General features: G+C 46.0%; 1 protein-coding gene and 1 long non-coding RNA gene across 3 annotated transcripts in view; one reads left to right on the top strand and one right to left on the bottom strand.

Moving 5' to 3' along the window:
• Positions 1-6,358: 6,358 nt before the first annotated feature.
• LOC147416230 (uncharacterized) lies at positions 6,359-7,316 on the bottom strand. The gene is made up of 2 exons (XR_015184230.1): positions 7,051-7,316; positions 6,359-6,642 (listed from the first exon to the last, which is right to left on the bottom strand). It is a non-coding gene; the product is annotated as an uncharacterized LOC147416230 (long non-coding RNA).
• A 1,335-nt stretch (positions 7,317-8,651) lies between these two features.
• Positions 8,652-25,013, top strand: part of CARS2 (cysteinyl-tRNA synthetase 2, mitochondrial) — a 38,750-nt gene continuing 22,388 nt past the window's right edge. For both annotated transcript variants that reach the window (XM_086476781.1, XM_086476772.1), the window contains exons 1-8: positions 8,652-8,878; positions 8,980-9,030; positions 12,740-12,857; positions 16,085-16,156; positions 16,813-16,918; positions 17,652-17,735; positions 20,664-20,793; positions 23,497-23,630. In XM_086476781.1, coding sequence (XP_086332907.1) covers positions 8,652-8,878; positions 8,980-9,030; positions 12,740-12,857; positions 16,085-16,156; positions 16,813-16,918; positions 17,652-17,735; positions 20,664-20,793; positions 23,497-23,630 — 922 coding nt within the window. The remainder of the gene's footprint in view (positions 8,879-8,979; positions 9,031-12,739; positions 12,858-16,084; positions 16,157-16,812; positions 16,919-17,651; positions 17,736-20,663; positions 20,794-23,496; positions 23,631-25,013) is intronic.

Below are 25,013 nucleotides of genomic sequence, written 5' to 3'. Positions count from 1 at the left end.
GCACGGACTTTGGAGGAGTCTCTCTCGCCTTCTTGCGAGCTGGTTGAGGGAGCTCGCCCCAGAACGGAGCAGCTCCGAGGGCTTTTCTACGAAGGACGGGACGGGACGGGGGTGGGGGGGGGTGTCACTGCGAACCATGCGACGCCACAGCGGTAACTGCGCCGCCAACCCCGCTTTGGGGGCAGGGCTGTACCCGGCGCGGCGCCGGACACCGAGGAGAAGCTCTGCCTCCCTGCTCAGCGGGCAACCGCATCAATCATCCCCGCGGCGGGTGACACCCGGCCCAGCCAATCACCTCCTCCCTTGTGTCCCGCCCCGCAGCTCCCTCGGCCAATCCTCGCCGGGCGGGAGGGAGGGCGGGCGCCGCTGTGACAACGCTGCCTGGGATACCAGGGGCGGTAACATGCGGGGGGAGGGGAGGGAGGCGGGCGCGCGCATGCGCACGGCCTACAACGCGAGGAGAAAATGGAGCCGTCCGTCACGGGCGGGATTCGACTACGTTTCCCGGCGGCCCCTGAGGGGCGGCGCTTGCCGCCGCGCCTCGTCCCCCCCCCGCTCAGCGGCGAGGGAAGGGTTACCGAGTCTCGCCGGAGCGGGGCGGGAGGGGTGGGGGCGTTGGAGGCTGCGTTAAGGAGTAGCTCGGCGACGGGCTGTCCCCCGCTCCGCCTGGGCGCCCGACGGAGGGGGCTCCGAGCGCCTCCGGGGAGGAGGAGGAGGAGGAGGAGGAGGAGGAGGAGGAGAAGGGGCGCCGGGTATAGCTCCGTGCTGCTCGAGTTCTCCCCGACAGCGTGTCCGGGGGGCCGTGAGGAAGGAGCCCGCTGTCGGTCACCATTCCCGCGGCCGGGGCTCGCCGGGGGCAGCCCGCCTTTGTTTCCTGAAGCTGCAGCCGTGGCCGTTCGTACCCAGCGGCTGCCCCGCCGCGGGCCGGCCGGTAACGCGCCGGTCTGGGGCACGCGGGGAGATCAGACCCTCCCTAAGCCCCTCCGAGCCCGCCGGGTTTGCCAAATGCGTTTTCTCCCGCTCTCCCGGTGGCGGCGGGAGGCGGGCCGGGCGCTGAGGGGAGGTGGTGGCGGCGGGCCGGCCCCGCCTGCGGGGCCGCGCAGGGCGGGCTCCGGCCCGGGGAGGGGGGCGGTGTTGGTAGCGCTGGCGATTTTCTCTCGCCTATCGTTAGGGAGATGCTCTCGGCTTTCCCTGACATTTCCTCTCGGGAAGTCCCCGGAGCCCGCAGACACCCGGTCCCGCCAGGGACCTGGAAAACCTACCCTGGCTCCAGCGAAACAAAACAACTCACGCTTTCTGCCTCTTATTTTTTTTAAAAAAACGTCACTGGCAATCCCCTAATTTAAGGGAGACTGACTCATCATTTTTAAACGCTCAGACTTGCTGGTACAGTCGTTGTTTATTGTTCTGCTGCTTCTTGTAGGGAACGGAGGAAGCTACTGCCTGACTAAGGACCTCAGCGTTTTAATCCCATTTAAGTATTTCTGCTGCTGTCATCAACTCGGTGTCTGAACACCCAGAGTGGGGTTTTCAGGGGAGCACAAACAGCTATATACCAATTCCTCCAGTGGGAGCGAGGCAGCGAAATACTTCTGAGGAGTGAAGACCGTAGGCTAAGCGTGTTTTGAACCGACCCTGCCCCACTGCTTTGGGCAGATTTCAGAGGGCAGTTGCTCATTTTATGAAGATACCTGTAAGTTCTCTTTCTTCCCCTCACTTTCTGTTTCCATGAGTTGGTGTACTTGCTGATGTAAACCTTGAAAGCCTGAGGTCTTATGTATGTAAATTATGATGAGTACTACGGCATCTAGGCAGCGCTCCAAGCCAGTGTTTCTGGACCTGTGTGCTCTGGTTTACGGTGGCATTGAGAGGGAGTTGTGTATTGGCAGCACTAGCCTGGGAGCACCTGTTCTAAATTGTTGGCACCACCTTGGTAGTTATAGCCTATTTCACCCTTGCCTTGAATAGGCTGAGCCACTGTCAGCAATTAAAGGTAGTTAACAGTCCCCTGGCTAGTGTAAGAACCCAAGCCAGTAATTATGACTCAGTAGAGGCAAGACATATGAAAAGAATTCCAGGGAGTCCAAAAAAGAGTCATTCTTGCAAAAAAGTGAACCACCATTCTAGACACACTGTAGTAATTATACATACAAATAAGAGATCAGTTTGTAAAGATATCTGCTAATTTACTAAACAAGAACTTCTGTCCCTCTTCCTTACAGACAAAAAAAAAAAAATGGAAGGTACAACTCTCAAGCATAGTTGTGGCCTGCTAGGCTTCAGAAATTTGCTCAAAAGTATTGATAGGTTTGGATGCACTGAGGATAGAGAGCTTGCTATCATCTGCCTCTCAAAAATGCCATCTACTAGAGCTTCCTCCTCTCATATGTTGCCAGAAGAGTGACAGTTAAAAAAACCAAACAAACCCATCATTGGGCTTTGCACAAGGATGGGACTGAGTTCACCTGAGAGTGCATTTGGCGTACGCTTTGAAGGTCCCCTTTCAGAGTTCTCAAAGCTGATTCTTAGTGTTTTGCGTGGTGCTGTAATCAAATATACCTATACCCAGAAATACCTACTCTCTGCACCCCCCTCTAGGCTCAGCAGTGTGTCAGCCATTGTTTTAGGAAGCTGGGGAGGGGGGGAATCAGGTCTATGTGTACATCTCCAGGTTGGAAAGTTTTGGAAAATGTGGAGCTGACACCCGTTGACCATCTCTGCCTTTTCTCCTCCTCTGCTTTATTTTGCCTTCTTGCCTCTGAACCGCGGTAGGTGAGATGGGAGATTCTGAATGGAGTTTCAGTTCTTTTCTTCATATTAGGGGGCCAATTCTTATTCAGGTGGAGCACTCACAAGTAGACATGTAGGGAATGACTGTTGTGCGTCAAAGAAGGAAGAGACTTGTGGGCTTCATTTTCTTCCTATTTTCTATACTTCACAGGAAGATAAAGTATCTAACTCTCCTCCTTCTGCTCCCAAGCTCTTTCACTCTGCTTACAATAAATCTGTCCTGTTCAGAAACTGAAATCTCTGGGGTTTTCAGAAGTTTCTGGAAGCTGTTACCTTACTAAAGATCTAAACTCAACAGCAGTGGAATCAAGGAAACCTATAACCAGATCAACAACGCTCACAACTACTGTGTAACATACATATGATGTATATATGAAATATTATATAACACAAATATTCTAGTAATTATAGTTATTCCAGTCATTATGGTTATTCCAGCTCAGCAGCATAAAGTTCAGAATTTTTAATACGAAGAACATAAAATCCCAAACCTCCAAACATGTTCCGCAAATGCAGATACTGAATATATGAGGAAGGCTGGTACAAGGAAATTCTGGCTGCCTCCTTTCCCTGCCTTAGCTGAACATTGCTATGTGAAATACTATGTGATCGCTTCAGCTATGCCTCTATTTATTAGAAAAGATAGTGTCTTCTGATTGTTAGTCATTAAACTTGATAGGTACAGACGAATCAGATGAGTTACTCCTAATGAGTTGCTGGTTTTGAGCCATTTAATAGCTTGATCCCTCTCTTCTACAGTTACATAAGGTGTGTGTGGGGGGGTGCTTGTTTGTCTGTTTATGAGGCTAAATTTGTACTTATTTGGGTGACAGTAACAGAGTTTTACAAGTCTATTTGTTTTGCTTATGGTTGAATGTTTTGAAACAAAACTGCAAAAGGTGAACGTGCAAAGCTGAGGTTTGCAAGTATGAAAACCAGCAGACAAGTTCATAGTTCAGGCTTTCATGCAATGTGTGTTGTCTGTGCACTGGACAGTGTACACCATTTACAGGTATTTGGGCCAGAAATACCTGTTCATGTCAGCAAACCAGGTGGCATCAATGGATTCTAAAATCTGGAAAATGAATCTGGCTGAGTCAGTCCTTTTTCTGCTTCCCAGCAAAGGCTCAAGAACTTCACAGAATCACAGAATGTCAGGGGTTGGGAGGGACCTTGAAAGACCATCTAGTTCAACCCCCTTGCCAGAGCAGGACCACCTAGAGTAGGTCACACAGGAATGCGCCCAGGCAAATTTTGAATGTCTCCAGAGAAGGAGACTCCACAACCTCTCTGGGCAGCCTGTTCCAGTGCTCTGTCACCCTCACAGTGAAAGAGTTCATGAACTTCCCAAACACTTACCTAATGCAGGCCTGCCATTTTGTCTCTCTCTTTTGTTGTGGGGTGGGTTTTTTTTTTGGCTCAAGCCCTGCTTAAGAAAACGGGTATTTCACTGGATACAGCTCCTCATCTCTTCCTCTGCTTGTCCCAAGACTGCTGCAGTCGCTGCTTCTTTTCATGCCTGTTTTCAGGCTGCTGCCATCTCTTTCTCGCACCTGCTGCACCTGCTGAGCTACAACAGCACCGGCATTTCAGGTGAGCGAAAAATTCTGACTGTAACTTGCAAGACCAAGGCAGAAGCACATCTGAGTTGTCCCAGCATGGAGTCAACACAGATTAAGGGGAGCTTATTCCGTGGGCTCCACGTGTTCCCACAGCGAGGTCAAGAGAGGTAAACCTCAACAGCTGGAAACTGCTGACAAGGACACCGGTCTGACCCCTGACCGAATTCAGACCAACCCTCAGGCTTGTTCGTGTAAACTGTGGCACAGAACCCAAACACTTCTGAGGAAAACCAGGCAGGATTTGTTAGAGCAGTTGGCAAGTAGGTTGTCTGAACGATAGTAGATGGTGATAAAAAAACCTCAGGGTCCACCCTACTAGGCTTTTGGTAAGAGCAGGAACGCTTCTTTTATGTCCACCAATGAAATTTCTTTTGCAGTTGTTTCATTTCCCCAGAATTGCTCTTTTAGAATAGGTATCTCAAGATGATTTCTCTTCTATAAAACATACTCTTTACTTTGTGAATATTTGGGGGAATGGCCACATGACATCTACAATATTTCTGAGTCAAGCATTTGTAAAAAGCTTAAGACAATTTTTATTCTCTTTTAAAAAATCCAATGGGATTCTTAAACAAGCCAATAAGCACCTGGATTTTGTAAAAATAAAGGACTATAAAAGGTAAGTCAAAATGTGTCTGTTACTGCAGACTGCTACAGAGCACCATGAGGGATTCAGCCGACTGCAGTGGATTTAGCTCATCTCCGCTTTTGGTTTGTAGTTTGTCTTCACAACCTTTCCCCCCCTTATTTTATTGGAGTCAGCTTCCTTAAGTAGAATCTGACAAGCAGGGCTACAGATACGGGAAACGTGCTCTTGATAACCCAACAAATGCAGCCTTTCTACTCTGTCAACAATTCTAAGATGGTGTGGTGTCATGTTTTAGAAGAAAAATGCAGCACTTTTAGCAATAGGGGGAAAACTAAAACCTTACAAAGCATCTATCTCCCAATAATAAACAGAAAGGAAAAATTAATTTTTAGCTTAATTTTTCTTTACTTACTTACGATAAAAAACATGCTCTGGGATTTGCCCAGATCTTACCTCTAGGGACAAATCTTGTAGGTAGTCCTGGGCATGGAAACTGGAAAATATGAGAGGAGCCAGGTGAGCCAGAACCCCCCAAAATCCTCCCTGCCCACCACGGGGGTGTTGCAGAGCTGCTGATGTAGAGCACACAGAGCTGTGCTTCTACCAGATCTTCCCTTTTGATCTTGCCCAGAAGGGAAACGTTGCCTTCTTGCACATGCAGATAAAGGCACAGAAAATGTACAAATTCATTCTAAGGCGTTCAGGGAGTCACCTCTTTACCTTAAAAAAGGAAATTTTAGCCTTAGTGGCTCCCACAAAAAATGCGAGAAGATGACCCCACAATATTCGTGGGTGTCCCCTTGCAACAAGTTTACCTGAAACTCAGACAGACGCACCTCAGTGGGGTTTTGACTGAGAGATGTACCGCTCTGCAGAGCGCATCTCCTGCGACCTATTCAGCAGAAAAGAGAGGTGCTGGAGGAGTACAGCAGGCCCGGGCCTGGTGTCAATCATCGGGCCTACCATGGTTCTGGCTGCTGGCAACCTCTAAAGGCATCTTCTGCTCCAGGTGGAAGCAAAGATGAATCACCTGATGGAGGCAGAACATCCTTTGCAGCTTTCCTGCCTCTCTGGTAGAGGAGTATTGTCTCGTTCCACATGTCCCAAGCCAGGAATAAGGGTATGGGGAAGGGAGGTAGTTGTAGGTGGCGTAAATAGAGGTGTGCTTCCAGCCGTAGACCAACTGTTTCTGAGAATATTGGTATTTTTAAAATATATAATTCATCATTCTAATCCATCAGAACTAGTATTGCTTTTCACTTGAAATTATATTCTTTTGGTACTTCAGTGCTTGAAGGAATACTTTCCACCGTTTCATTGAATTTATTCTACTGTATTAAAACAAATCTCAAGCGTGAACGATGTTAACTGTTTATTTCAGTCATTTAATAATTGTAGCCTCTCCTACCCTCAGCAAATAATGTTTTACAGCAGGATGCAGAGGTTTCTGGACTAAATGCTCAAAGCCAGGCTGGATAGCACAGATGCTAAGCCTTCTGAAACCGCCAGGGAAAGAAAAACCTCCTGCATTCTTCTGATCTGTTGGCAGTTTCATCCATGATGGCTAAACCTGGAATTAAGGCTAAAAAACATCCATTGTAACCTAGTATTGATTTGGACTCTGTCAAAGCGCTCGGCACCCTACAGAACAAAGAAGACAACAGAGTTAATGACAACTTTTAACAGGATGTGTGTTAAACGGCAAAGACATCAAAACCAGCTCACTATGGAAACTGAAATAATTGGCTTGTGAAGCTTCCTGAGAAATATACAAAGCAAACATTTACCAAGGCTGTTGGATGGTATCTTCAGTTTCATAGTCTCGAATTAGCAAGCCCATAAAATAGGTTTCTTATTTGATCAAAAAGTTAAGATTGTTGAATGAAAAATACCGTGGAAAGTGCGTATTAAGCAAAAATGGAAACATTTGTCACTGGTAGGGCTTTATATCTGATACTCTTTAAGGTGAAGCTAGATGTAGACCGACATCTATTATTATGTAAAAGCAATGATTTTTAAATGATCATATTACACATGAGAAAAATCTACCTGTCCCTGGCAGATAGAAGAGGAAACAACACAGGGACTTCTGTGAGGTGGTTCACCACAGGCAGACCTATTCCCTGCAGCGTCCTGTCCAGAAGGGCCGCGGTCACTCAGTATTACCTTCCTCCCAGAGGCCAACAAGATGCTTTAGCGGGCGAGTAACGCAGTGGTCTGGGAGACCAGGAAAGGCTCCGCTCCGAACAGCCTGCTTAGCGGCTCCTGTGGAGGAAGGCGGTCAGGAGCGGGGCAGACACCACGTGCTGGAAACAGCGGTTTCACCCTGTCTTCTCGTGCAAGAGCGAGGGTGGCCACAGCTGGAGCTAACAGGCCTCAACTTCAACACGTGCCAACAGGATGCTTCCTAAAAACGGCAGTGAACCGGCGGTACTCCTTGCCAAAGACTGGAGTTGATGCGGGCTCACAGAGGCCGGGGAAATGAATGGTAGAGCAATCTACCAAGGGAAGGTAAAAAAACTGAGGGGGGAAAAAAACCAACCCCAAAGCATTCAGCTGAGGATGTCATCTGGTCAGAAGCTGGGAGAGCAGCTGGGAAAAAAAAATCACATATGCTTGTAGAGTTCTCACTTGTTTCCTTGGTACCTGCTCATAGTTACTTTCGGAAACAAGATGCCAGTTAAAAAAGGCTCTTGGCACCCTTACGGCTGTTCCATTATACTGTTATTCACTCTAGGTAAGCAGCTCATAATTTCCAAAGTGGATCAAGGCGCTGCAGCCAGTTAAGCTGTTTCCTCAGTTTGCTCTGAAAGAAAGAAAAAACAATCCACGAGGTGAGGGATGCATCATCAAGAAAACATACACCCTTTGCTTGTCCTGGCACTGGTAAAGCAGCGGACCTTGACTATCCCCTGGCTAGAGCCCAGGGTACCTCACCGCATACCTAGCATGCAGCACCTCATGTCATTTTTTAAAATAGCCAGGTCGGGCAGGACTTGACACGGGCACGTGGGAGTAAAGGGGGGGTGCAGAAGTGCTTTTTGAGACTCTGATTTATTAAGCCCGGCTTGGGAATGTCACACCACGTTTTCCTTTCAGGAGCTAACAGGCTGCCTGGCCCGAAAGGCACTGTAAAACAGATTCACCCCCGTTTTGACTTGACATAGCGGAGACCACTTTGTGAAATTATCGCGTACCTCCTGCAGACGGCCCCACTCAAAACCTCGTTAAGAAGAAACCGAGCGCTGCTGCACTGGCGCTCAAGCACAAGGCTGGGTACGCGCTATTTCGGCCGAATTCAAGCGGGGTACCACCGCCCGCCCCGCGCCCCCAGGCCCCCCCCCTAATCCGCCGGACTTACCACGTGGGGTCGCTCCGAGGGACGCCCTCCGCCCGGACCGGGCCGGGCCGGGCCGCTGCCTCCGACCCTGCGCCCCGGTGGCGGCCGCGGCCCGGGAGCGCCCTCAGCCCGCAGGCCCCGCCTCTTCCTGCCGCTCCGGCTGTAGCTACCCCCCTCGCCTGCTGTTTCCCGGCACAGGCGGCGCGGGTGTCGCGGCGACAGGCGAGGCGAGTTGTGCCCGTTCTCCTCGTCCCCTCCCCGCCGAGAGGCGGAGCCGCCGGTTCCCCGCCCGCGGCCGGGGGCTGTGGCCATGCTGCGCGGAGCGGTGGCGGTGGCGGCCCGGCGGTGCGGCTCCGGCCTCGGCCCCAGCCCCGGCGGGGGGAGGGCGGCGGCTCGGCGGTGGTGGTGTTGCAGCAGCGCGGCGCGGCGGCGGGAGTGGGTGCCGCCGGCGGGGCGGGACAGCGGGATCGTGGCTTACAACAGCCGGAGCCGGAGCAAGGAGCCGCTCGTACTGGCCGCGGAAGGAGTGGCGACCTGGTAGCGCCTTGCGGCGGGGCGGGCGGGCGCGGGGGTGCCGGGCCGCGGGGCTGCCGGCCCGGCAGGGGGTGACGAGCGCCGTTTGCCTCCCTTCTCCGCAGGTACAGCTGCGGGCCGACCGTGTATGACCGGGCGCACCTCGGGCACGCCTGGTGAGTCGCGTCCCGAATCGCGGCGGGGGTGTGTAGGGGGTGTGTGAGTGTCCCGTCCTGCGTGGGCACGGCGCGGGTGGGAGCCCGGCGGTGGGAGTGCGGGGCATCCCCAGGCCTGCCGCGGTGGCGGACACTCCGCGCCCGGGTGGCAGACCCCGCCGGGAGCCGCTGCGGGGTGCCGGTGCTTCGCCTCCCGGTCCGTGCAAAGGGCAAATCCTGTTGGCTTACATTTTATTTTTCCTCTCGGCCTCAGGAAACACTGACGGGGGCTGTTGGTGCAGCTCGTCCCAGACAGAGACAGAACAGCGGGGTGGAAAGCGTTAAGAACGTTTTTTGAGAGGCCGGGTGGGTTGTTTGTCTCCTGTCTGCTGGTTCTTCAAGAACAAGATGCCTTTGGCTCCTTGGAAGAGTGTATTTGAGTAATTCCCTTTTCACGTCGGGCACCTCACAGCTTCTGGTCCCATCACAGCTTCATTCAGAAACTTGTGTCGAGTTTTGCTCAATGTTGGGCTGTCACAGTACTGCACAACTGCTCCTTCTGTCTGTAAAAGGGAAGTTTTAAAATACCAATCCTGTAAAAATACTGCTGGCAACCTCTCCTTAAATGCTGCTATGCTGTGGTGTGTATGTGGTGGTGTCTTTTTCCTCCTTGCTTTTGTCCAGTTTTAGCAGAAAACTAAGCTGGCTTTTTATTGGTAATCTAAAAATCAAGAAAACTATGTCTTGAATTATTTTGTTTGTACTTAGTACCTTCAGGGCAGGGGAACTTTAATATTTAAAAAATATTGTAGCAGTTTGTGTATTTAAATCTGCAGGTATTGTAATAGAGGCTAGGTTACAGTTTAGCTTGAAATAATTAAAGTTGAAAACAAAACAATTTAGAACTTGAGAGCAACTGTGTAAAAAGGCACTAATAAATTTCTTGTCTTCATCAGTCAGTCGAGGTTCTCTAGCATGGTAGGGCCTGTCTTCCCTGGCATGGCGTAACAGGGAAGGGAATTGCAGAAGTGCTGCCATCCTAAGGGGTATAGTGGATCTAGAGCACAGTGTTTGTAGAGATGGAGAATTTGACCTTCTGGTCTTGTAGCGCTCTGTGGCTTTTGAATGTCTGGTTTTGCCAGTGGTTGTCCTTATTCTCCTCCCCTCAGGCTTTTTTGATTAAAGGAGGGAGGAGGAAGGTCTTGCTCGCTCCGCCTGTTCTCTTACCCATCTCTACTTACCCTGTGTCTAATCTTAACAATTTCAGGCTTTCCTGATGTAGAGGCTTGCCATACCTCCGTGCCACCTGGGTTTGACCTCTTCACTTGCTGATTTAAGAAAGAGTAGTTAGGGCCGAATGTTGCCTTTGGAGCGGTGTATCTTGCAGATAAGTAGCTGTGTTACCCTCTTTCTGCTGCCTCTTTAGCACCTTCGCGTGTTGTCCCTTGCCCTGTGTGGCAAGAGGCCTGCGCCGAAGACCTTCCGTTCTCTCTTCTGATTGTTTTAAATCCTCCAGCATGGGAGGGGTTGGCTGTTCCTTCCCAGCGTATGTAGTCTTTGCACGTGTCAGTGTTGACATCCCATTGCTCAGCTGATTCCTCCAGGATGGTGGAGCACTCTTGATCTTATTTGTTTATTTTTTAAATTGTGTATTTTTTCCCAGTAGCTAGGTCCAACTGTAGAGCTTTGGTAGGCACGGCTTAAATCCGTGCTGCTGAAGGGGGCCTACAAGCCAGGCTGTGCACTGGGAAAGAGCGTGAAGTCAAACGGGGTGATGGCTGTTGCTACCATACCGCTCTTGTAAAATACTGTCATTTTGTTGTACTCTTGCAATATGGTATTTTACCACTGGAATTCTTTTTTTCACTCCTCCTTACATTTGACTTGTGGCAAGCACCACAAATATGGCAGGTAATAATGCAGAAATGAATAATGAAAACGAGCTTGAGATCCTTGAGAAGAATTTGAAAGTAATGGCATTATTATTTTTCTCTCCCTCCTCCTCCTCTTCCACAAGGATTTCTTATTTCTCTAAATAATCCAAGTTTCTCTAGTATGTCGTGCTTCCAGTTTTTGAAAGAGGTGCTCTGTACACCTCAGTACAACATCCAGAGCTCATTCTATACAAAGAAAAAAAGCAGATGGGCAGGTAATGCCATCTTTTCCATCTATTCTGAGACTGGCCTTGACCATGCTGGTGTGAGCTGCAGCCTGTTTGGCATCCAGGTTTCTGGCTGAATGGTTGGAAATAAGAGTAAAAACAAGCATGAGAGGAGATTTCATTCAGTCCTTTGTGCCTGCTCTGCCACCCCTCTGATTTTAACTGTCTGGTTTTTATTCTTTTTGGTCCTGAAGTGGTAAGGACCCTGCCTTCCGAGGTGTCAGGAGGTCTGCTCTGGCTCTTCCAGTGTTTCTTCCATCAGTTCAGTTGGAAGATCAGAGGAGAGGGAACAGTGTGAGATTTGTGTCTGCTCTGGGAACTATGACTACGGGGTTGTTAAATCTAATATCAAGCTTTTTGATGCTGGCATTGTTCCTCTGAACAGGGTCCAAAGACCAATTTAATATTCTTATGGAATTGTGTCACCCCGTTACTTGAACCTTACTCTCAGTGAGCTGGTATTCATTAAAAATGCTAAAAACTATCTCTGGCAGCAAGGCTTTCAAAAAGACTTTTTCAACATGGGCGTAGTGCAAACAACAACAGCAAAAAGTACTTTTCTTCATCAAGATATTACACATCCATAAATCTGAACTTTAATGCCACCTGGTCCCTGCAGCTAAGGGGAAGGATGCAAATTCCTTTCCAGTATTTGCTTACGCCACGGGAGTTGCAGTTTGTATGGTGCTGTGGGTGGAATGGGAACCTGTGAGTCTCCTTTCGGACTCTGTTTTCTCCAAAACCAGCTCAGGCTGAGGATCCTCATAGCATTTCAGTGCAGACGCAGAGACCCTAGTCACCTTCTAATATCTCACCTAATAATTGGGTTTTACTCAATCAAAGTGTGTTTTGAGAATTCCAAGCGGAGAGCCTGTGAGCAGCAGAAGGGGCTGACGCAGCCCTGTACAACTTGTAGGTATGTCAGTCTATCAGCATTAAATACTCCTGTGACATACAGCCTGAGTAATTTTGAGTGTTTATTCTCAGGTATAAATAAAAGAACCCACAGAGCAGCTGTTCTTGGCTATCGGAAAAGGTCTGTGGTGGTGTGTGAAGGAAATACTGTTCGTTGGTGGCTGGTAGCTGTAGTTGTTACTCAGCCCTAAGCAAAGTTCATTTGAACCCTGTTTTATTTCTCCCTGTTCTTCTGCCCTGTGGCTTTTGAAAACCTGTTAGAATCTACAAAGCCCGAGGGATGTATTTCAAGAATATCTGATCTGTGTGTCTTATTTCTTACTGTTCACTTTGAGAGATTCTGCCGGCTCACGTGTAGCTTCCGACACACTTTGGTGCTTGAATAAAGAGATGCCACAAAACAAAACACTCAGAAAATTTGATGTAATGTGTCACTAATGCCAGAAGAGGGTAGGCCAGTTCAAGGGAAATTTACTTGACTTTTGGGCAGGTGGTAACTGGTTTTGGAAAAGCACTTTATGCACTGAAGACCTTTTAGTTGCAAGTGTGGGGTATTTGGATTGTCCCTGTGGCTGTTAGTGCTGTTGGTTATTTTTGTTTAAGTTTATACTTATTACTGCATGTTTAAAAGCTCATGTTTTTTTTCTCTTCCAGCTCCTATGTTAGATTTGATATAATTCGAAGGATAATGACTAGGTTTTTTGGAATTGAAGTTATTATGGTGATGGGGATCACAGACATAGATGACAAGATAATAAAAAGAGCCAATGAGGTAGGTGTTTGCTGCAGTCTTTGACTTAAGCTTTTAGTATTTTCTACAGCTACTTACATAGGAAAATTAACCTGGGTTTGTGGTTGGTTTTTTTTTTTTTGGTTTTGTTTTTTTTTTGTTGAGTTTTATTTGTTTTAATTAGTAGATAATAAATGTTGAGATTTCTGGTCCCTTAGCGTGGCTGTCACGGGGCTGGGAGTCCAGACGGCTGGGCATTGAGAGCTATGTGGAGGAGGTAAAGGGATGCAGAGTTGTGGGAGGGGGGAGAGGCAGGGAGGAGGGCTGTGTTGCAGCACCTCAAAAGCGACCTGAAACTTAGAGGCCTCCCGGCTGCTGGCTGAGTTCTAGAGAAGTGTTGCATGTGCTATCGGTCGTTAAAGGCAACATGTATAGGATTGCCACGCGTGAGGCTGAGGGCGGTTTCCAAAAGGTGCCAAGCACCATCTAGCTGCAACGTCAACACCTTGGACAGCTTTATCCGTCTTGTCAGTTTGTCACCTACATGAAAGTTGGTATTGAGTGTAGGGGTAAGTCTTGATAAGACTGGGGCTGTAAGTGGTTCTCAGTTGGATTTTAATCAGTCCTTTTTTACTAGCTGAGCTTGGTGAAAAAGTATTACAGTTTTTAAATTTTCTTTTTAAATGCTTTTTCATAAAATAGTTTGGGGTGGAGAGGACCTTTTAAAGGTCATCTAGTCCCACCCCCTGCAGTGAGCAGGGACACCTTTAGCCAGATCAGGTTGCTCAGAGCCCCGTCCAACCTGACCTTGAATGTTTCCAGGGATGGGGCTTCTACCACCTCTCTGGGCAGCCTGTCTCAAGTGTTTTACCACCCTCATCATAAAAAATTTCTTCTTTATATTTGGTCTAAATCTGCCCTCTTTTAGTTTAAAACCATTACTCCTTGTCCTATCGAAACAGGTCCTGCTAAAAACATTGCCCCTACCTTTCCTGCAGGCCCCCTTTAAGGACTGGAAGGCCACAATAAGGTCTACCCAGACCCTTCTCTTCTCCAGGCTGAACAATCCCAGCTCTCTCAGCCTGTCCTCACAGGGGAGGTGCTGCAGCCCCCTGGTCATCTTTGTGTCCCTCCTCTGGGCCCGCTCGAGCAGGTCCGTGTCTTTCTTGTGCTGAGGCCTCCAGAGCTGGATGCAGCACTGCAGGTGGTGTCTCACCAGAGTGGAGTAGAGGGGGAGAATCACCTCCCTCATCCTGCTGGCCACGCTTATTTTCATGCAGCCCTGAAACACTAAGAATGTATTCTGTGTTTTACTCTGCCTTCTGAATTTTTTGGTTTGTTTTTTAGAATCTGTAACTCCTGTCTTCTGGCTCATCAATGAATGTGTTGGATCAAATTGCAGTTGTAAGCTTTAAGCTAGTTTCTTGAAGCCAGAGAATTTGACAGCTCTCACTTTTATTTAATCTTTAAGTAAACAGTTACTATTGCAGTTAAATATGGAGCACTGCATTCAAATGAATACTGGCACACCACTCCTGTAGAAATACATGTGTGTTCCCTTAGTCCATTTACTTACAGTTTTCTAAGGCAGTAGGCCATCTAAGAAAAGCCAAACAAAACAGAACTCCCAAGCCACCACCACCACCAAACAAAAACCCTAAAACCCCAGGCATTTTAAATCTTTATGTGTGCATTTAAAAATTTTTCCTTATTGTCAGAACATTATGGAGATTTTATGTTTGAGGAGGGGGAAATGACATGATGTTTTAAAAGAATTTGTGTTCATTTACTGCATTCTTTAGTTCTAAGAAATAATCGTTTCATGGCTTTTTTTGGTGACTTTTTGAAATGCTTGCTCTGCACGTTTTCTTTGGGTGGCCAAGTCCTCTACCTCAGTAGCCTGATTTAGTTGTTGGGACCTCTATATCTGAAGCATTACAGTGGTAGGATCGAGATGCCTAAGTTTGTTCTCCATCCTCTGGTGGGATTCATCTAGACAAAACCTGACAGTTGGGCATCTAGTCTATGATGAGCATGCTGCATGCCCTCAGTGGCCCTTTGAGAGAGAGATGAGTCTCTTTGTGTTTTGAACATCCATCTGGATGTGAGGAATTTTCCTGTCTTCCTCCTACAGGCACCTTTGTGTCTGTTGATCGAAGAAGCAGCTGAGCTGTCTAGGGAGATGAGTCCAGTCGCTGGGGTCTGTAGGCGGAAGCATGTCTTCGTTTCTCAGTGCTGAGCATCTTCCTTGTTTCATTGCTGGGTGGGCACCTGGTCTGTCTTCGCCAGAACTCCTGCCTTGTCCAGGAGCTTGTCCAAATAGTGGTACCCACCTGCGGTCTGAAAATGAGACCCCTTAAAGATGCTCCAGTAGTGAATTGGAAGCGATGAAACTGGATTTACTTTGTTAATTATTCTGTTATCTGCAAGCTGGAGAGACTGACAGTATGTTGTCTTCTCCCCAGTAGGTTTTCATTCAGAGAAGATGTAAAAGCTCACACTTGAAACGCTTTGATATCGTGCTTTTGCTTGCTAGGGCAGATTTTGCAATTGTGCATCTTTCAAGCCCTGGCCTCTTCCAAATATTTGGGAACAAGTATCTTGTCATGTGCAAGTTGTCTCTTTGTTTTCGGGTTGCACTTTCTCGTTACCTCTGTGAGGATGCCTGTTGCTGTCCATCGCCCCGTGACTGAGAAACACTGAGAAGGCGCTTGAGAAGTGCCGCACTTGGCGAAGCATGGCACTGACTTGCAGTTTGTTTCCTCGGCTTGTACTGAGATCATTGAGTAACCATCATCAGCCGACATAGCTTATTTTTCTTAATCACCGAAAATTAATATCCTGTCTCATCCTGCAAGTCTCTGATCTGTCTTTCTGACATGTAGGTGGTATCGTTGTCCCCTGCCAGTAAGTTGAATGAATTTCACGTCCCGTGCACTGTAGTATATCTTGTCACTGGAAATGGAAGACACTCTCAAGAGGAAAATGAGAGAGGGAAGGAGTTTATTATTTTAATCTTTGGTTGCTTTCTCTTAAAAGATACGTATTAATATTTTGGCAATTCAGAAGAGTACATGAAATACTACTTTTAAGGTAGTTATAACTTACATCTCCTCCCCATAAATGTCAGATTAATAACCCTTTCTGACTCTTTACCTCGAGGGCTCTGTAAGTCTTCCAATTAGCTATTAACTCTCTGATAAAAGATTGCAATATTTTACATTATTACTTTGATTTATGATTTACTCATCTGCTTCTCTCTCTCTCAGATGAATATATCGCCAGTAGCTCTTGCTCGTATTTATGAAGAAGACTTTAAGCGAGATATGGCTGCCTTACAGGTACAGATATTCAAGCTTCTAAATTTAAGAGTATTTTAAAGCAATTGTTTTGGTAAGGAATCTGATCTTGACAGTTTGATCTGAAAAAATAAATTGATTGCTTGTGTGAGAAAGCGTTGCTTGGAAACTGAGTGCTGATTTACTTTACCGTTCTTCTGGGAAGATATTGCACACCTTTTGAGTAAGGAAATGGGGGGAGAAGCAAACCCTAGCTTTGGAATGAACAAGTTTAAATTTCTTCGGGAACACAATTTTTTTTTTTTTTTCCCATGCACTAGAACCTTGGTTCACAGATAATACGTATTTACTGTAATGCAGGAGTAGCCTGATCTAAAGCATAGGAAACATGAAATATTTTTTCATTGACTTCAGGTGACTTTGCTTCTTGTCCAAAGTGCTGGTCAGAAGCAGGGAGTAAGCCACTGGGAAAAATTGGTGGAATTTTTTTTTTTTTTTGCTACCCTAAACCTTTTTTTTTTTGTGTGTGTGTATTGTCTTAAATGCTGCTTATGGCCTTTCTGTGATACTTGCAATGCTTGGTTTTTTTCTAAAGATAAAATTGAGGAGAATGTCTTTTAAAGCTTGTTTCTCAGAGTGAAGGAACTTGTCAGCAGTGTGTTTCATACAGGCTAATGAGATGTTACTCTTTCTTTAAGGTCCTTCCTCCTACAGTATATATGAGAGTGACTGACAATATTCCTCAGATAATTTCCTTTATAAAAACAATAATTGCTAGCGGACAAGCTTACGCGACCTCACAAGGTAAGACTTATAGCAAGGCAACTCCTTGTTCAGCACACATACAGGAAATCAGCGCTCTTAATAATCCTGTTTTGGGATCAGATGAGATACCTTGTGCCAGGCTTTCCTTCTGTTGATTAACAGGCAGGGTGTGAGCAACTCGTTTGTGATGAGGTGAGTGGGCAGAACAACTATTACTCAATTTCTAAGTTAAATGTAGCTCATTACTTAGTATAGTTGTTTACTGTAACGAACTGCTGTCTAAGCTTCTGTGGGGAAGTCCTGGCCTGGCTTCTGCAGGAGAGCTGGGGGAACCTCTTAGCTCTAAACAGGAAGTGGGTATCTCCAATGTGCTGCAAAAGATGTGCCTGCAAAGCACAATGCATGGATTTTCTTATTTATTTTTTTTTTTTTTTTAGCAGAGCTAAAATTAGAGAACATTATAACTAGAGTAGCAGTAGGCTGCACTGCAGTCAGGGAGGGGATTGCTGATTGTGCGTGGGCAGGGAAGAACTGGGGGGGAGATCTCCAGAATACAAAGTTATGCTATGTGCAGAATGAGCACATGCAGTGAGGTTACTGAAAGCTGGTAACACGGACACATCTGCTACTACTTTTTGCAGTATTTCTGAATTTCTAAATCAGACTTTTAAATGGGAGTTGAAGGGCATTTTGGTTTGGTTTGGTTTCAGGGAATTGTCCTCCTGAATGTGCCCCATCTTTGTATAAAACTAAACATTTCTTTTTCTATTAGGCAATGTTTATTTTGATGTTAAATCTTGGGGAAAAAGATACGGAGTATTAACTACTATTTATCCTGATACCCAAGAGGAAGCAGGTAAGTTCAGGGCACCAATGTGTTTGTATTAATGCATTGCTGGAACTCATGATGGATCTGTGCGTAAGCTTTCATTCAACAGTCTGAAACAGTTTTCTAACCTGTTGTGTATAGCTAGCTTTGTGGTTAATTAAGACTACGTTGCTTTTGTAATTATTTATTGAGACACTCACTGTTGCCAGTGCAAGAGGCAACTTGGTGGTCTCTTTTCACACTTGGTTCCATCTATACCCTTGTTCTGGTACCTTAAAACAATTAGGATTCTTAACCAGTTTTATTTAAGTACTTGGGAGTGGTATATACAAACTTCATAGTGGGGTGGCGGTCTCAGATGTTGCACTAGCCAGTGGTGAGGTAGTCAAGGGTAAATGCGGGGAGACTTCATCTATGGTGTTACTGTTTGGGCAGTTGTGCTCCTCTGATGCATGCTAACTGGGTGAGTTTGCTTCTTTCATTACTTACCACCTGACTGCTGCTAAACAGCCTATTTGTGTGAGGGTGAGCAACCTCTTGATAGTCTCTGTGCTAGAGCGTGCCTGTACCCTGGGCTGCGTGTTTTTTGCTGCAGATGCCCAGCTGCTGAGCAGGATTGTTGAGCCTCTTTGTAGTTTCCGCAAGTGGGGTCTGATCGAGTCTGTGTGTTGGAGAAATCGATGCAGGTCTCCCGCATCCTTTTGCACGCTGAAGTTCGATATTTCTTCACTGAGGGGAAAAAAAAATAAATCTGTTTGCAATTACTGAAAATGCCTGGCAGGCTGATGCTCAGGTGAATTGCTGCCAGAAACTTCCGACAGCTCCACTCTGGAGTTGTTTCAGCATTACAACTCACAGAGGGAATGCATTTTGTTGACGATTACTTAGAGGCAGTCGCTGACTGCCAAGGCAGCCAACGGCCTCCTGAGCTGCACTGGGAAGAGCATTGCCAGCAGGTCAAGGGAGCTGATCCTTCTCTGCTCAGTGCTGGTGAGACATGCCTGGAGTGCTGGGTTCAGTGCTGGGCTCCCCAGTACAAGAGAGATGTGGACATACTGGAGAGAGCCCAGCACAGGGCCACAAATACAGTGGAGGTACTGGAGTATCTTTGATATCAGGAAAGGCTGAGAGAGATGGGACTGCTCAGCCTGGAGAAAAGAAGGCTCTGGGGCATCTTACCCCTGGGTACAAGCACCTGATGGGAGGAGTAAAGAAGGTGGAGCCAGGCTCTTCTCAGTGGTCCTTGGTGACAGGACAAGAGGCAACGGGTACAACTTGAAACACAGGAAATTCCATTTAAACCTAATAAAAACCTTTTTTTACTTTGAGGATGGTTAACACAAGAACCTGTTGCCCAGAGAGGCTGTGGAGTCTCCATCCTTGGAGATATTCAAAACCTGAGTGGACACTGTTCTGGGCAGTCTGCTGTAGCTGAGCCTGCTCTGAGCAGGGGGTTGTACAAGGTGATCTCCAGGCGTGCCTTCCAGCCTCAGCTGTGACTGATTATGTGTCTTATCCTGTTTCCCCTCAAGTCACTTGCAACTGAATTTACTGTTATTTCTGAAGATTTTTGACTGTTGTTTTGCTTATAACAAAGTGTTATAAGCAAGCACAACAAGAAGAATGGGGTTTTTTTGTAGCAGTATACTAAAAAAAAAAAAAAAAGGCGCAAAAGCGGGGATGGATTCAACAGATCCTCGTCAGCCAGAGGTTGGCAAGCTAGTGAAAGAGCCAAGGTGAAGATTCAGTGGATAAAACTAGGGTTACATTTCTGTCCCTTTTTTTCTTGCCAATTTTGAATGATGAAGCAGGTGTAATTGATTTTTGTAATGTGCTTCCCTTAATATTGCATGATGTTCAAAATAAAAACTGACTCTATAATATCAATAAAGCACAAGCCGAATGGCTCAAGAAAAATGACCATCTAATAGATCTCCAAAAATAGCTGCGAATCATCATTAGAATGTGCTGATACTGGAATGCACCAGGGATTAGTTTGGGCCCAGTGATACACTGTGGTTTTGTTAGCGATCTGAAATAAGTAGTGGAAATAAGTAAATCTGGCATCAACTGCTGATAAAACAGATGAGTGGTGTTAAATAAGGGAACTTAAAACTGTGCGAGTTGCTTGCCAAGCTGGATCCCTTCAAGACAAATAGGTGTATTTTCCTCCATCAGTTAAATGCAAGGTCGTGTAGTTGTCAGCAAAAAAATGCAGAGTCCAGCACCCTGTTCTGTAGCTCCTGCAGGGAGCGGTGTGTATCCAGCTGGGAGTTAGGAGCCAGCAGAGATGAACCGTCCTCTCTGCCGTACTGTGGCAAAAAGGACTATATCCTTGGCTGTGTAGTGAAGGAAGCAACAAATACAGCGGAGGAGGAGACCTTTGTAGAGAAGCCCTTGGTGAAAACAGTACCAGAAGGTTGCTGCTGTCCAAGAATAGTTTTAGTTCTCATCTCTGTCCTGTTCTTGGTTTTATAGAATCTGATCCAGAAACTGGTGTCCCAGAGAAAAAATGGTAGGGTTTTTCTTTCTTTGTGGGTTTTGAGTTAGGCTGGTTTTGTTATCTTTTCTGCTGTGGTGCAATCTGTTTGTCCTGGGAAACTGGCTGATAAGTAACTAAGCAAATGATGTAAAACCAGAGAAGGCCAAAAGGGCTAAAAGGATAGGATGTATTAAAGAATCTTGACTCCATGAATCCATCTTTTTAGCCTGCAGAAATCTAATTTAACATATTGTTGTGGTGTTTTGTTTTGGCTTTTTTTTTTTTTTTTCAATTGCTTGATAGAGAAACTGGAAGCCCTATATAAGGAGGAGGGGTGGAATATTGCAGGAAAAGTTAAGCGGAAGAGATTAAAATCTGAGTAGTTCACTAAACGCACATTTCCACTTGCTTTCATTTGCTCATTTTTTTGTGTTTGAGACGTATCCCATTAACAAATCACTTAATCTTGGCAGTTGATACTGATAAACGACATGGTAGAGATTTTGCCCTGTGGAAGGCTGCCAAACCTCAAGAGCTATCTTGGACTTCTCCTTGGGGAAAAGGAAGACCTGGATGGCACATTGAGTGTTCCACAATATCAAGGTTGGAATTCTTGGATTTTAAATCTAGTGCTGGTTTTTTGTTTTCAGTCACAGTACAATGGTAGTGGCAGTATTGAAAGTGTGTTTTCTGATCGGAAGAAAGCACCAGTTTTAATGTGAATGCTTTGTGCAATTTGGGATGTCACGTGTGCCTCAAACTCTCTTCCACTTCAGTGGCATAGCAGTCTTGACATGTTTTGGCACCTTCTTTTGAGACAGACTTGGGTATTTAAAATATGCAGGATCACATAGTTGATTAGCAAGTCTGTTTTAACTTGAACTGAGTAACCAAAGTTATGGTACCTCTTTCATTTGCCTCCCTTCGACTTCTTGCAGTCTGCATCGGACCTAGTCCAGCATGTAGTGCTGTGTCAGGAGGACAGGGAATGGGATTCCATCCAGCGAGTGTATGAGATCTTGCTGGCCTTATCTTAACAGCAGTTGTGGATGTTCATGCTGATCATCTGAGTGTTATTCAGCTTTCTTTAAAAGTCGGCCACAGTATTAAATATTCTGATTTCTGGCAGTATCTTCTGTCGGCATGATGTGAATTGTGCGTAGTAGTGTTTTGCTTGTAGTTGGTTTAAATTAATTTGCTCTTAACTTGGAAGTTTTATTTTCTCCACAGGTTGGTAGTACTTTGTCCTGCACTGTATGAACTTATGACCTATCAATTAGTATTTTAAAAAAGATACTTTAAATCTTCTCTCCTGGAAGATTGATAGTGGTAGTTAGTTTTGCATTAGTCTCAGATCTTTTTTTTGGAAGCTAATAACAAATTATTTAGATCTGGCCCTGTTTAACTTAAGTTTTCAACTCAAGCTGAGAGTAGATTGAGCAGGTGCTTTGGGTTTCTCTTTCATATGCTTTACTGATACACCTGAGGTTGTTAGCCATTGCTACCCGATTGTGAAAAGTGTTTATAAGGGCGATTTTCTGTGTGTAAATAGCTTCAGTACTGTGAAACTGTTCTTAAAGCAACTGAAGTGCACAAAACCATGCTGGATTTGAAGTGCAACCTGTGACAGAAATGGCTTATCTGCTAATGCAGTGCTGTTTATAGTCTGCATTTCTTTCTGTAACAAGTTGTTTCACTGTGTCTGGATGAGGCTCCTGCCACGTGAATAGGAGTTGACCCATGCAGAGCATAAGTGTAGTAATCTTGGACTGTCAGAAATGGAGAGCTTGTTTTGGTAAGTCACCTCAAACAGCTGTCCCAGTCAGCTGTCCAAGGCCCATCTTAAGCAATACCTACTTACCTGTCTCTTTTTGCCAAAGATCTCAAAGCGCTCTAAGTAAGCTAGGTGAACTAATTTTGAAAAATCTGAAGTGTGCCTAGGGAAGGTGAATGAGAAGGGCATTGGTCTCTAGTGCAGCCCTGGAGGAGGAAAGCACCTGCTGTGACTTAGGTCTGGTCTCCTCTCTGGAGTTTTCCTGCGGTGAGATGGGCTGCTCCTCCTGCCCCTGAGCGTTTTGGAGACCCATCTCTCCCCTCCCCAGCTCTTAATGGTTTTGTTGGAAGAAACAGCAAGTGGCCAGTGCGCCTCTGAGGAGGCACAAGGGAAGGCTTGAGCTGGGGCCACTCATGCTGTGCTTAAGCTGGTTTTGGAACAGATGGGAGGAAGCAGAGGGGCACGAGCTTGGGAAATGGCAACAGCTGGTCTGTCTTCTCTCCTCTTTTTTTTTTTTCCTTGTTTCCTTCTGCAGCTTCTGCAGAGCATTGCGAGTCAGGGTGTTAACAAGGTGTTTTGTCCCTAAAAGAGACAGAAGTATTAGTATCAAGCCAGCCAACAGGAGCCATTTGTTAACACGATGAATAGGAAGACCGGGAGGTGGGGGGCTGGGCAGGTGCTTGCCTTTTATTTTCTACTTGTGTAGGCCTTGCATCTTCCCCAGCTTGAATGTCTCTGGTTTGTGGGCAGTTAGTGTTGATTTACCTTGCTGTGAGTAGTTAAGCGTTGTCTTTGTTTAACAGATGGGAAAATGAAGTTATTCTCTTGCCCAGTGTGACCTAGCAGGAACTTGCTGGAGCGGTGAGCAGAGTGTGGCAGCCTTGTCTCCTGGTGTTTTAACCAGAAAGCGTCTAGGTCTGTCCTGTTGCTACATGAATGTAGCTCACTTCCAGCCACCAGTACTTGCAGAGGGGCCTGTGCCGTGTAAGCCCCTGGGTGACCTGCACTGAGGCAGCAGTGCTGCTGGGATGAGAAGAATGGCCTTGGGAGATCAGAGGCACTGATGCTTTCTTTTGACATTATAACAATATAGGACTATCATGACTGTGTACAGGATTGCCTGAATTCTTACAGAAATGGTGCAAGATGAAGAATAGCAATACCAAATTTACAATACCAAATTTGCAGAAGTGTTCATCGCTTCAAACTTGTTGGGTTTGCAGATGAAGGCAGCTGTCTGATGCTGAAACTGTAGCAGAACAAAGAAAGGAGATGTCCTGCTTGCCATTCTTTAAGAAAAAAATCATTGCTTCTACTAAGGAGAATTAATTGTAGGCAGATATGGATCCTGTCCATACAAGTTCTGCTGCAATTTTGGTATCCAAGATCTGTGTAAAGTCTTGTTTTAAAACTGCATTCATTCAATTGTACGCTTACGTTTATGTTGTTGCATCTTATTCTTTTCTGTATTTCTTTTTTTGTGAAAAGCTTTTGTAGTGTTCTGCATATTGATCAGGAAAATATTGTTACAGTGCAGTGTTTGGAAAGCAGCTGGACATCCATACTGGTGGAATAGATCTTGCGTTTCCTCATCACGAAAATGAAATCGCACAGTGCGAGGTGTATCATCAGTGTGAGCAATGGGGGAATTACTTTTTGCATTCTGGTAAGTAAAATACTAATCACCTGAGAGGCCTGTATGAATGTGATGGTTTGGGTTTTTAGGTTTGGCATTTGTCTGGTATGAAAACAGATGGTCTACTACAGTGACTAAGTTCCTGTCCTCATTAAGTGAAGAAACGTAAATGAGAGCGAACCTTGAAACTGTAGAATGAATGTCTTTAATAAAGCAGTTACAGTGAAATATTCCTGAAATTCATCTGGGGAAATCTCCAGATAATAACAGTATGTGTGTGACCCATGTACAGTGTTTACTTCTAACTAAAAATGCGGAAAGAAGTTTTTCCTGTAGAATTGCATTCCCTTTCACTTGAGTTTCCTCAAAATTTGGGGGTAGCCTTTGTGATAGACTTTTTTTCAATCGTATTTTCGCTGTAATGGTCTGACAGGACTGTTTTGTAACGGTCCTGCAGGAAGAGGGTGAAAATAGTTGATCTTTTCCATATGTGTTTATGTAGTCCTCCTAAAACCAGAAATTTCTGCTGTCTTAGAACCAGAACCCACAGTATCTGAAGGCAGGGAGTGGAGGTGGCAGGTGGGCACATAGCTGATTGTAATGTTTTTGAGAATAGAATAAACCAGTCTTGTTCTCCAGTGTCTCTCACCACCAGTTGCTTGTGGGCTTAAAAAAAATGCTTTCAGTAGTATGCAGGACCAAGCAGCCTGTGTCTGTAAATATGGTGAAAGGCTTTTAATCATGATAAGAGAAGACATCTGTATGACTGGAAAGTAAGACTGGAGGAGGATGCTAAGATACAGGAACCGATGAACCAGCAAAGCTCACAAAGTTGTGATCCTGCAGAGAAATGTCTGAGCTGAGATGTTTTGTATGGTTTGGAATGTGGGAGAAGCCTTGCAGGCAGACGCTTGGCTGCAGCAACCAACCACTGGATGTTCTTTGTGCGCAATTCACCTACCTATAACTGTTTAAATTCTCCTGGGAAGCCTTTTTTATTACCAGTAGCATTATGCCTAGTGACAGGTAAGAGAAACAAGATTCATGCTAAAGACCGAGCGAGTCAGATGCTTTGGTCTATTCTGGTCAGGCATGGCCAATGAGGTTGCTGGTGGGTAGAGACAAGGAAGTTTGTGACATCTATGGGCTACATAAAGACCAAGTCACTCACCCCTTGGCTCTATAGAAAAGTGGAGACATTGAGTCTTGTCGCTGTTGTCCCTTAACCCTCTCTAGTGCTCCAACCAACTTCAGTGTCTCTTTGCTTTCCTGTGGAGTGTGAGTGACTTGGTATTGGTGTAGTTCATAGATGTCATAGACCTCGTTTCTTCCCCTAGAAGTGCCCTCACTGGCTATACCTGACTAAACGGTACCAAAGCATCTCTTGCTCGTTTGGTCTTCAGCATACGATAC

Source organism: Leptosomus discolor, chromosome 1 (genome assembly GCF_034619465.1).
Source record: "Leptosomus discolor isolate bLepDis1 chromosome 1, bLepDis1.hap2, whole genome shotgun sequence".
Classification (NCBI taxonomy): Eukaryota; Metazoa; Chordata; class Aves; order Leptosomiformes; family Leptosomidae; genus Leptosomus; species Leptosomus discolor.
Note: the sequence above shows the minus strand (reverse complement) of the source record. Positions and strands in the feature narration are given on the sequence as shown.